This window comes from Pleurodeles waltl, chromosome 1_1 (assembly GCF_031143425.1).
Source record: "Pleurodeles waltl isolate 20211129_DDA chromosome 1_1, aPleWal1.hap1.20221129, whole genome shotgun sequence".
Lineage (NCBI taxonomy): Eukaryota > Metazoa > Chordata > Amphibia > Caudata > Salamandridae > Pleurodeles > Pleurodeles waltl.
This window is the reverse complement of record NC_090436.1, coordinates 704606479-704619591: the sequence shown is the minus strand read 5'-3', so window position 1 is coordinate 704619591 and position 13113 is coordinate 704606479. Positions and strand designations below refer to the sequence as shown.

The 13113-nt window shown below is 44.4% G+C and overlaps 1 protein-coding gene across 1 annotated transcript in view; it reads left to right on the top strand.

The window, feature by feature from the left end:
* ALDH7A1 (aldehyde dehydrogenase 7 family member A1) overlaps nt 1-13113 on the top strand; it is a 230707-nt gene that overhangs the window by 137370 nt on the left and 80224 nt on the right. Inside the window, exon 13 of the mRNA XM_069227229.1 lies at nt 943-1049. Coding sequence (XP_069083330.1) covers nt 943-1049 — 107 coding nt within the window. The remainder of the gene's footprint in view (nt 1-942; nt 1050-13113) is intronic.

The window sequence follows — 13113 nt, the reverse complement described above, 5'->3', positions numbered from 1 at the left end:
TCTTTGCAGCATTGCGAAAGGCTGCATCTTAGCCTACTAGGCAAGTTGTATTCTCGCCATCTGGATTGCATTGGCGCTCAGAATCTTCCCCCCTGCTTTTAGAGTGCATTGTTTCAGTTTGAAAGAAGCATCTTTAATATTATACAGACTTTGCTTGTAGACACAGGCCTACTGCAGCATAGGCAGCATCACTGGAGACCTTTGTTTGTGAATTTTAGGATGTCATTGTGTGTGCATGTTGATGGGTTGGCATGTGCAATGGTATATCTTTGGCGTGTTCTGAAGATCTATGTTAGTGTAGACTATCATTTTTGCAATGTTGTGTTTTTTCAGGGTGTTGTATTTGCAGTGGCTGGCAAATCTAGATGATGCCCTATTGTATGTGCAATTATGTTAATCTAATGTGTGATGATTTCAGTTGTTAACATGTCTGTAAGGGTGATTTGTGTGTGTTTGAAATGGTGTCTTACGGTATAATGTGTGATGGTGCGAGTGTGGACTGGTGTTTGGGTTTTCATCTGGCTGTTAATTAGGATTGGTTCATGTGTGGGATGGTGTGTACGTGATGTGTTATCTGATGTGAATGTGTTTTATATTTAAGTGATGTGATTGTGTGTATGTATTAACATGTTACAGGGGATGTTTTAGTTAGGCAAAAATTTTAAACGTACAAAACCAGGGAAATTTGCCTGTTGTAGTTAGTTGTGTCAAGTAACTATAACTTGTGCCCTCCAGTATCTCCATTGGCAAAGCTTATAGATTCTAAAGGTGAAACCTAATGACATTGACAGTGCTTTTTCTACTTATTTTAAATATACTTTTTCGATGTCCAATTTCTTTTGAAAGTACTTTTTTGTTCACTGGACACTAAGGCCCTGAATTTCGGGCTGGATGCTTCACTTTCCTAGGTGTCACTTAACTTTTCTGTTTCTTGTCTTTCAGCTAACACTTTGTATGGACCTCTCCACACCAAGCATGCTGTAGAGATGTTCCTTGGTGCTGTAGAACATGCTAAACAGGAAGGTGGCACAGTGGTCTACGGTGGGAAGGTAATAGCCACTACTGTGCATACTGGTCATGTTGGACATTATTGTTCTACCCTCAGATAACTTTGAAAGAACACTTTTTCACCAAAGATGCATTGTAGACTTCGGTGATCTCGAAGGCAGTGGATGGGTCGCATAGTTAGAAATGCCTTAACAGGCCCCTATACGCAGCAGTATGTATGACAGGAAGCTGTACATTTCTTGCAGCAGGGTTTTCACAGACAAATGTAGGGTTCCGAATGTCGGCACCAGGTTACAGAAGCTTTGCATTGGTGGGGAAATAACTTCTGTTTGCCAAAGTGAGATGATAGGTGAGATACATTTTGCATTAGTGAAGTAATTGGTGGAACATGGAAAGCTGTCACGTGTAATGTTGGAGGTGTCAATGGCTACTGCTAGTTACATAAACATATTGGGACTTGAATGGAATGGAATTACACTTGCTGTGCAGCAGGAGACACGTGTGCCTAAAGGAGATAGGAAAGATAGTTAAAAAATGGCACAGCATCTGTTGATGGTGAACTACTCCAAAGAAACATGAGATATGATGACATGAGTGGCTGTGGATGTCCTCTTTAGGATGAAGAAGGTTAAGGCAGACACAGAGGTGAGATGTGTGTTGGTACCTGGTGTGATGGATGACAAATACATCTGACATACTGAATGCAAATTGCTTTTAAAACACTTTGTTACAGTGACTTGCATAGAAATAGAGCTTGAGTAGGTGGGTGATGTGAATTGTGTCCTGATGAACTTAAGGACAGACTTCCTCTGAAAGTCAACTCTAAGCCCAGCATGAACGGGTACTCAAGAGAAGCTATGTAAAAGATCTGGTTGATATTTGGAGGGTGCAGTATCCAATAATTGGGTCTACGTTTTGTTATTCACCAACACACAACACTTATAGCAACTTGGATTATGTTACGGTAAAGCATGAACATTAGCATGAACATCAATATAAAAGCAGACTTTATCAAGCCAAACTCCTATCAGATCATTCCTCATTGATGATAGTGCCCAAGAGGATACAACGCAGAACCTGGATTCCCAACCGGCTTTTCCAGTATGATATGGGTCACTATAGAACAGTTCTTTGCCCACAACTGAGGTAACACTGGGAAAATAAGTGGGCAGTATTCATTGCAGTTCTTTGTGGAAATGTATGGCCAGAATATATGGAACTAACTTGAATAAGACCTCAGAAAGCTAGAGAAGAAAATGTCAGCTTGAGAAGGAAGTAGTACTCCGTCCAGAGAAGATACTGGCTATGGTGGCACAAAATAATGAAGGAGATACATGGGATGCACTTGATAAGCTTACTAATACAGTATACAAATAGTGGTGTTTCAGAGAGTGAAAACAAGACGAGTGTTGACTTAATACTAAAGAGAGAGAGACCCAAGATCCCAATAATATTTGTGAAAGTTGGTAGTGGGGAGAACCTTGTCACCCACATAGGCATTAAGAAAGCTTCTTACTCTCATCTAGCTGAGGTGTACAGAATGGGGTAAAATGGCACTGGATACAGATGTTCCTTGATGAACCTACCCTGCTGTGGCTCTCGGTGGGGAAAAACATGCTGGATAAAGGATGTGCTAAAGGGAAAGGCCCCGCACAGGGAAGGCATCCTTATTGAACTGTACAAGTAATTTTCTAGGATGCTACCTGAAAGGCTTTTGGAAATATTCCAGAAAGCATATGACACACTACATCTGCTAGCCACTGTGTGAGAGGCGTTGTTCATTTTAGTCCCTCCCCCCCCCCCCACCCCCCCCCCCCCCAAAAAAAAGACAGACACCCCACTGATGTTAAAGCATACCACCTATGATCAATGATCAAGACATATGCACACATATTATTCCCGTATAGGAACTTTCATAAATTCACATGTATGAATCGTTGTCGAGATGATTTCCACAATACCTTATAATATCATTACTATGTTAAACATACACTAGAATGGCCCTAGGCCCTTCAATTTTCAAACATATAGTCATTTTAAAAAAAGAGACTAAACTTAGGATTTAACCAATCTGGTTGCTTTGCCCTCTGGAACACTCTTGTGAGAAGCTCCAGTCCCTCAGATTTTCTACCTAGCAGTGTTAGGGTCTCACTAAGCTCTGCTCAGTTATACCTATTCTAGGGAACCCCAAACCTTTTTATTGTCACAGAGAACAAAGAGCTGTATCCTTAATATCATTTTTGCTGTATTTTGGACTTCACATCTGGCTTCATCATGTCAGAAAAGGAAAAGAAGAGCCTTTTCAGGGCCTGTGGTACCTGGAGTAAGAAGAGGCTTCATTCACATGATCTTCATAAAGACTTTGTACACTGCCTTTACCCAGTGCATAAGACCAAAGAATGTCAGATATGTTATACTTTTTTCACTCAGACACTGAAGGACTGTAAAGGATTGCTGCTGCTATGGCTCAAAAAATATAAAACCAGGAAGGAGTGAGGGCTGTTCATCATCGTCCTCAACAAGATCCTAAAAGAGATAGAGATCATCCCATTCTCACTCCCCTCTATAGCAGCCTAAAAAGCCTAAAAAAAGGCCACTTATTGGTCTCTCAGAGGACGCAGTCCTTCCAAATCTCCTCAGGAAGGTGAGGTTTCTTCCAGGCCAAGGGAGAAAGAGACCATCTATCTCCTCAAAAACGCCAGAGAAATCAAGCTTTGAACCGCCTACACCACCTACTCAGGTTCGTCACTCCTTCAAGAAACCTTGATCTGTACCATCTACTGACAGATCGACTAGCATCTCTCCATCGACGAAAATCTTGTTGTTGGTGCAATCGACAACAAAGCAATACGTGTCAGCGTCTACAACAGCTACCACTATTTCTACACTGTCTACGACCTTGTCTTTCTCGACGACAACATCCTCATCGACAACTCTTACACCTAGACCATCGACACTGAAGATTACCCTGACCTTGTCGTCGACGGCAGTGAAGATGGTTCCTCTGTCAATGATGGCTCCCCCAACGACAGCGACTTTCCCGTCAATGGAAGACAAAGCTTTTGCTGCGTCGTTGCTTACATCCTCGTTGATGAGAGAAAAAAATTAAAAACAAGAACAGATAAGACATTTGACTCCTGCACATACCTCTCCACGCAGGGTGTCACCATTGATACCAGCCCACCTGTTGAATGAAGAAGACTCTGATGAGGAGGGGCCTTTTGGGGTTGCCCACAGCATAGCTTACCTGCTTGTCAAGTGCCAAGACGATGAGTACGATGAAGGTAAATATGAGAAACAAGAATATTCCACGAGTCAAGATAAATACCAGAAGGAAATGGTGTCTGCCGTCCTCATTGTTTACGGACCTACAGTTCATGCTCACAGATTACAGAAGGCGTTTTCCACCATCTTCATCTGCTACTGCACATGCTTCCCCCTCCTGCAAAATCTCCATTTGGGCAGCCATCTACTCCACAGCAAAGACCATTGTTACTGCCTACGTCGGGAAGACATACTCACAACAGCTTTGCTCCAGGACCCAGCAACTTCCAAAGATGACAGTTAACGGGGAGCTCGGCTACACATGGAATGGGATGATTTATTGCTAAACCATTATCTCCATTGCCTACTCCAGTATATTCCCCACTTGAAGGCATTTAGGGAGTCTATAACCTGTGAGAATGAGCAGCAAAGAGGTTTGAGCTACCCATGTCCGCGAAGTAGATGGACTGCTCTATTTATGATTTTAAAGAGCCCTTTCAAAAGAGTGTGAGAGCTATGCCCATTATGGGCTATGTATGGGATAAAGGCTTAAAAGTAATGTAGAATCCAGCCAGGGTGACTGTGGTTCTACCTCACATAGATAAGAACTAGAAGGCTCCGTAGTATGCGCCTGCATGTCTCACTGGCCATCCGATACCTGATTTACTTATCACACAGTCAACCCAGCGCAAATCTAAGAACCCCTCAGCACCAATCTCGGCACCTCCGGACAAGAAGGGTAGGTGCCTTGGCAAGCGCTTTTCATCTATGTCTGCTCTTACAGTAAGGGCAGCAAATTCTCTAGCTGTTCTCGGACATGAGCACCAAATGTAATCCAATATCGTTCCATATCTGGACCAGCTCACAGAGGACATTGAAACAGAGGCCAAGAAAGTTTTACAAGCGGGGAGCGCACATCATCGGAGGTGATAGATTGTGCCATGTACATTGCCGCTACTGCATTCAGACAGGGCTGGCTGAAAGCTACCTCTTTATTAGACCAGAGGTCTTAAACAAAATACTGAATCTGCCCTTCAATGGCAGACACAGCTAACTCAGTGGGGACACTTCAAAATGGTAACTGCCCTTTCGGGGTGCCCGAGGAAGAGGACTTCCTTCCTCCAGGGGAGGTTACCAACAGTATCATTACCCCTCATATTCATCTACCTCCCAGCAATTTCGTCCCCAGGACTTACAAAAGCAACCACCACAAGCAGCCTATAATAGGTCCTCGCCAAGCGGCAGAGCGGGACACCAAGGAAAGAACACTGGCCAACGTCCGTGGTCACTTATAGGCTCTGGCTACTCCTCTTTCCTCCCCATTCAAACTAGAAGGAAGAATATCCAGCTATCAATGCTGGCAAGAGATAATGACAGACCAATGGGTCTTAGCCCTTGCTCAGTTTGGCCATACATTAGAGCTCATCCAAACACCACCTTCAGGCCCACCTCAAATCTTCACTCTGAAACATCTACAACGTCGTAAGTTGTAGGTCAAAACCTCGCTCAAGAAAGGGGCAATACAAAGAGTTCCTCCATCACAACAAGGGAAGGGATTCTATTCCCTTTTCTTCTTGGTCCACTAGAAATAGAAAACGTGACGACCAGTTCTAGACCTGAGAAATTTCACCACCTATCTCAAAAAGCAGTCATTCTGCATGGTAACATTGCAGAATGTTCTCCTACTTCTAGATTAGGGAGATGGAATGTCAACCCTCATCCTCAAAAATGTGTATTTTCACATCCCCATCCACCCATCGCACAGGAAATTCCTACGATTCAAAGTAGCTGGCAGCCATTAAAAGGTCAAGGTTCTTCCTTTTGGCCCGAGGTCTGTCCTTCGAATATTCATGAAGTGTTTAGCACCTGCAGCAGCTTTTTTGAGGAAACACAAACACCAGGTTTCTCGACTGTTGGTTAGTCAAGACACCTTCCAGTCAAGCGGCACAAAGATGAACATGCGCCTGCATAACCCTGTTCAGTGAGCTGGGCCTCACCCTCAATCTGAAAAAGTCCTTCACCCATCGAAGCACATAACATTCTTGGGAGCAACGCTCGATACTACACTCAGCAAAGCATACCCCACATCAGAGAAAGATTTACCAGGAATGGTGGCATTATACTTTCCTCTAGCTCCGTTCTGCCGTCTACAGATACGTCGGCTCCAGGAAGAACTGCACAGGCAATGAGTTCAGGCAACAGTCTTTCAACATCCTCATCTAAGTCATTCCGGCTATGGTCAGTGCCCTATCCTGGTGGAAGCGGCAGGCGAATCTGTCAGTCGGCCTTTCTTTCCTAAGTCTAGCTTTTCCATTTGTCATCACCATCGACACCTCCCTAGAAGGATGGGGAGCATCCCTTCAAGACCTGCAGGACACCAGCAGGTGGCAAACGTCTCATCGGCATTTCCATATTAATCTCCTCGGGCTCAAGGGAGTGCGCCTAGCCTTGCAGGCTTTGCTTCTAAGAATAAGGAACTCCGCAGTTGATATCTGAACGGACAATACAACCACTATGCACTACATCAACACGCAGGGCAGTATGAGATCACACCTCCTGTCCCAGGAGGCACAAAGCATCTGGGAGTGGCCCTTACTCCACAGAGTGCATCTGCAAGCACATGTACCCCGAAAGTAAAACACAATAGCGGACGCTCTCAGTGCAAACCCCCCCCCCCCCCCCCCCCAAGAACCGAAAATGCTAATTCTTCGCGAGTTGGCATCGTCACAGGGATCATGGGGGAATGCATTTTCGATTGCATGGTCCGGAATCTTTGCTTATGACTTTCCTCCCATACCTCTCTTTCTGAGAGTCAGGAAAATGAAGGCTGAACTATGCAGGATAATTCTCATTGCCCCGACGTGACCACACCAGCATTGGTTTAAGAAGCTGCTTCTCCTCTCAGGCATAACTCGCATCCGGTGAAGACATGTTCTGCTTTGCTTCAACCTAAGAGGGGACAAGGCTAAAGAATGCAGCACTCTTAGTCTGAGTAATGAATTTATTAAGGTGCTTCCCAGAGTTCAAACATAAGCATACGCAAATGTTAACATGAGCATTTAATTTGAATGCAGCAGAACCTGTACAGCTACTAAAATAATCACACCAGTTGAATAATAATAATCAGAGACAATTCATTATATCAACAATGAACATGGTGATAGATTCCAACATCATCCTTGTCTTTGCTAACTTCAAGTTGTGGAACCCTGGACAGCTGAGACAGGAGGAATTTCCCTGATGGGACTCAGATTTTCCTGAACACTGCATCCACCCTCAGAAATGAGTTCCTTCTTCCTCAGCACCAAGCTTTTACCCACCTTATATACTTTAAACAAACTTAAGAGGAAGGTTCTGGTAACCCCTGCACCCTCCTGCCCCCCACCCCCTTTCGAGTTACTTGTACAATTCATGCGCTGGCTGTACTTGGTCAGTGTTGAAAAAAACGCAAAGGATTGGCCGGATCCCAGGGTGTATTCCCAAGACAGAGCCGTACCCTTATCTGCTATAAACATTCTCATCCTTGTACACTCTTATCAGCATTTCATCCTCTGTTACGTTCCATTCCCTGGTGAGAAAAACGAAAACACGTTAACAAGCTGTGCGTGGAAAAATTACCTGTGCCACCGATCTGACTGCATTTGAAGCTAAGCACAAAATTGAGTCAGTGGTCAAGATGGAATCTGTGGTTAAATACAGATAGCATTACAAGAAGATAATCTCTCTACTGACAAATGAACAAGTGTTGCATCTGGATCCCAGTTGTCTTCACTCATCGACCTGGCTCTTGAGTACAATGAATTCGCCCATTTAACCATATTACCAGACCGCAGGGCCATACTGTCCAGAGCCTGCACAGAGCCAACGTGCTAACTTACATCCACTTTCCTCTTTGCCTGAAGAGGTCCTTCTTATTGTCTGCAGTCTGCGTGCTCAGGATTGGCTCACGCATCCATCAGAGCAAATTTGGCTGCTTTCTCCCGCTTCAGGCAATCCGCTTCGCCATAATCCTTATGGCCTGCCAGAATAGTTAAACAATTCCTCCAAGATTATTTACAGTTTTCCCGCCAGTCAGGCCTCTGGCAACTGAACATTGTGTTCTCACAGCTTATGAAGTACCCATTTGAACCCCTTCAGAGCGGATATTAAATAACTTTCCTGGCAGGTTGCTCTCCTTGTACCTTTAACCTTTGCCAGGTGAGTCTGCAAACTTCAAGCCCTCACCATACAGGAGCCTCTCTTGCAATTTAGGAATGATAGGGTGATTCTTCACACAAATGCAAAGTAAATTCTTTGTGTCCCTTCAGACTTTCCTCTCAATGAACCTGTCATCCTAAATTTGTTTTACAAATCCTACAACACCAGCCGAAAGGGCACTACATTCTTTAGATAGCAAGAGGTGCTTTAAGTTCTATTTAGACAAGTCTAATCAATTATTTGTGGCTTACAGCATGCAATGGAAAGGGTATTCTCTTACGAAACAGAGCATTGGAAGGTGGATATGCAGGGCAATGCACTTCTGCGATCAGGCAGCAAACAAACTGTTACAAACATCAGTGCGCACCCACTCTACAAGAACTATACCCACGTCAATGGGGCTGTTTGCTAGTGGGCCACTTCAAAAGATTTGCTGGGAAACTACCTAGAAAAATAGGCACACCTTTACAAAACATTACTGCTTGGAATCTGCAGTTCACAGCGATGCATCAGTGGTTCAAACCGTGCTAGGACATCTTTTTCAGTGAAAGTGAGCTCTCTCCTTCTTCCCACCATCCTCTTGTTATCCACATTTTTTCTTTGTATTCATGTATATGGGGAAATATATCTGTTTGTTTACATACATCGCTTATCAGATATATATTATACATATGCTTGGCATTTCTGTTTAAATGTACTTCGTTACTGCTATGTAATCTGATTCAAGCATGTGAATCTATGAAAGTTTCCATACTGGAATAAGAAAATAAGTTACTTCCCTGTAACTATAGTTCACCAGTCCTGGAATCTTTCATAGAATCAGATGCAACCCCCTTCCTCCTCTGGAAAGCTCACCTTTCTGTGTATATCCTAAACTTGTGCTGTTCAAATCTGAGGAACTGGAGCTTCTCACAGGAGTGCTCTAGGGTATTCTAGAAGGGAAAGCAGCCTGATTGTTCATTTTTTTTTTTTATTATTATTATTTTTTTTATATTTTAAAAAATAACTGTGATATTTTAAAAAATTGAAGTCCCTGTTTAACATTGCACTGCTATTAAAGGATATCGTCTGACTTCCATCTCGATGACTGGGAGTGAATCTAGGAAAGATTCCAACACTGGAGAACTACAGTTACAGGTAATTTTTGGCAAATAGGTTGATTGTTGTAGAACAACTAGGAAATAATGACTGATGGAAGTTTATTCCCCATAGAAGTTTGCTGCACAACTTAAAACGTCTTGCGCAGAGCTAGTCAGTGGAAGGTCAAATAACTTGATGGTGCAGAACATTGAGAAGGCATTTCATACTATTAGGTGGGCCTAGAATGCACAGAGGTTGGTGAAACGTACCTGAACTGGGTTAAACGGTCATGCACACCTGCCAGAGTTATGAAGGCATGGAAGAGCTCCAAAAACTTGACCCTTTAACCAGGAACGGGGCTGGGATGTCCCCTCTTATCTCTTCTGCTTGTGTTAGCGGTTAATTGCTGGGCTGTTGTCTGTAAGAGAGATGTTGAATCTAGAGTATAACATGAAATCATGTGGCATCCGTGTATGCTGATGTTTTATACTTGCGGAATCCTGTGCAGACAATACCAATTCTCTTAACAAGGTTGAAACAGCTTGGTGAAGTGTTGGAATTATGCACCAGTAGAGCTAAATAGAAATTGTTCTCATTGGTCGGGTTTGAAGGATAAGAGTATACCTACTTGGTAGTAGACCTCAAGTAGGAAACTACCTGCTTTCAGTATTTCTCATCTATGTGACTCATGATGGTGAAGCGAAGTGTTATTGTGGGCTGTGTATTAAATGGTTTGAAGTGTCCTAATGCATTTTGGAACACACTGCCCCTGTCAGTTTGAAATTCTCAGAGTTGGGACGACGACTGGAGGGTTACGAAGGTAGTCATGAAACACTACCCCCCTGTGAGAAAGTAGCCTCTTTCTAGCCTTGTTACCCCCACTTTAGGCCTGTTTGTGAGTGTATGTCAGGGTGTTTTCACTGTCTCACTGGGATCCTGCCAGCCAGGGCCCAGTGCTCATAGTGAAAACCCTATGTTTTCAGTATGTTTGTTATGTGTCACTGGGACCCTGCTAGTCAGGACCCCATTGCTCATAAGCTTGTGGCCTATATGTATGTGTTCCCTGTGTGGTGCCTAACTGTCTCACTGAGGCTCTGCTAACCAGAACCTCAGTGGTTATGCTCTCTCATTTCTTTCAAATTGTCACTAACAGGCTAGTGACCAATTTTACCAATTTACATTGGCTTACTGGAACACCCTTATAATTGCCTAGTAGATGGTACTGAGGTACCCAGGGTATTGGGGTTCCAGGAGATCCCTATGGGCTGCAGCATTTCTTTTGCCACCCATAGGGAGCTCTGACAATTCTTACACAGGCCTGCCACTGCAGCCTGAGTGAAATAACGTCCACGTTATTTCACAGCCATTTTACACTGCACTTAAGTAACTTATAAGTCACCTATATGTCTAACCTTTACCTGGTAAAGGTTAGGTGCTAAGTTACTTAGTGTGTGGGCACCCTGGCACTAGCCAAGGTGCCCCCACATTGTTCAGGGCCAATTCCCCGGACTTTGTGAGTGCGGGGACACCATTACACGCGTGCACTACATATAGGTCCCTACCTATATGTAGCTTCACAATGGTAACTCCGAATATGGCCATTTAACATGTCTATGATCATGGAATTGCCCCCTCTATACCATCCTGGCATAGTTGGCACAATCCCATGATCCCAGTGGTCTGTAGCACAGACCCTGGTACTGCCAAACTGCCTTTCCCGGGGTTTCACTGCAGCTGCTGCTGCTGCCAACCCCTCAGACAGGCTTCTGTCCTCCTGGGCTCCAGCCAGGCCTGGCCCAGGATGGCAGAACAAAGGACTTCCTCTGAGAGAGGGTGTTACACCCTCTCCCTTTGGAAAATGGTGTGAAGGCAGGGGAGGAGTAGCCTCCCCCAGCCTCTGGAAATGCTTTCATGGGCACACATGGTGCCCATTTCTGCCCTGCTCTGGCGCGAAACTGGACAAAGGGAAGGGGAGTGACCACTCCCCTGACCTGTACCTCCCCTGGGAGGTGCCCAGAGCTCCTCCAGTGTGCTCCAGACCTCTGCCATCTTGGAAACAGAGGTGCTGCTGGCACACTGGACTGCTCTGAGTGGCCAGTGCCATCAGGTGACGTCAGAGACTCCTTCTGATAGGCTCCTTCAGGTGTTGCTAGCCTATCCTCTCTCCTAGGTAGCCAAACCCTCTTTTCTGGCTATTTAGGGTGTAGTGTGGTTAGTTTTACGTATTCATTGCGCTTTAGCTTCAGGCTTTAGGCCTTTGTGCACTTTGCCCTGAATATATTTTATTCATTTGCTGACAGCTTAGAGCCTCTGTGTACTTTGCTCTACATGCTTTTTATTAGGCTTCGTACTGTTATTTTTCAAATAGCCAGTTCTACGGTGTTGTTTTTTATTCATATCACACTGTTTTGCCTACTTCAGCACTGGAGTTCTCCATAACATATTTACTCTGTGCTTCAGTCAAGGATACAGTCTGGTACATTGCCGATAGACGTGGTAAGAGTTTAGACTTGGCATTCCTGCGTAGGGACATTTTGTGATCACAATGACATGTTAGTTATAAAATCACTTCCTTGTCCCAATACACGCAAGAGGGAGATTCCGACCAGGGAACCACAACTTGACGCTGACTGCCTCGTTGCAGATGCTGAACCAAGATCACAGGTCTTTGCTCAGGTATGAGGGCTGATGTCTCCACAGTGATTCTAATAGGCAAGCTAGAAGCTTAACATGCTGTGCTCTAGATAGAACAAGCAGAGGGAGAGTAGAAACTGTTTGACAATATGATAGCTTTGTTTTTATGTTTTACTCTCCTGGTAACTATTACAATCCTACTGTGTTGTATCGTTCTGGTTATTGCGGCTCACGCCTTAATATCTCAAATACAGTCGTTTTATTAAAACATTATATAAAACTTATACTGTCTTTGTCATTTGTATATGAGATCATATTGGAAATAAGAGAGTTGGTTTGGATCTGAGTAACCACGACTTCCCTGAGAAGTTCCAAAGATGTCATGCGCTCGGCTGCCAAATCATTCCTTCCATATGGGAGAAATGAGGCACTGCTAGTTAGCCGGAGCAAAAAAACGGATTTAGGGTGACAGAGTTCTTTACACGTGGGTCAGACTCAGTCCCCCACACCGTCATAGATCCTGCTACCTAGAAATCCAGTAGACTCATTTAGAATAATGAGAGCCCACGCGACAAGGGTCTCTGTCTCTTGGGATTCCTTAGATAACGAATGCAAGAGCTCATCCGAGTTCCTCTGCATCTCTCTCTTCACCTTCTGCCAAAGAATCGACTGCTGACCGCGCTGGAAGCCTGCAAAACTGCAACATAGTAGCGAAGACGACTACTGCAACTCTGTAACGCTGATCCTGCCGCCTTCTCGACTGTTTTCCTGGTGGTGCATGCTGTGGGGGTAGTCTGCCTCCTCTCTGCACTAGAAGCTCCGAAGAAATCTCCAGTGGGTCGACGGAATCGTCCCCCTGCAACCGCAGGCACCAAAGAACTGCATCACCGGTACCTTGGGTCTCCTCTCAGCACGACGAGCGAGGTCCCT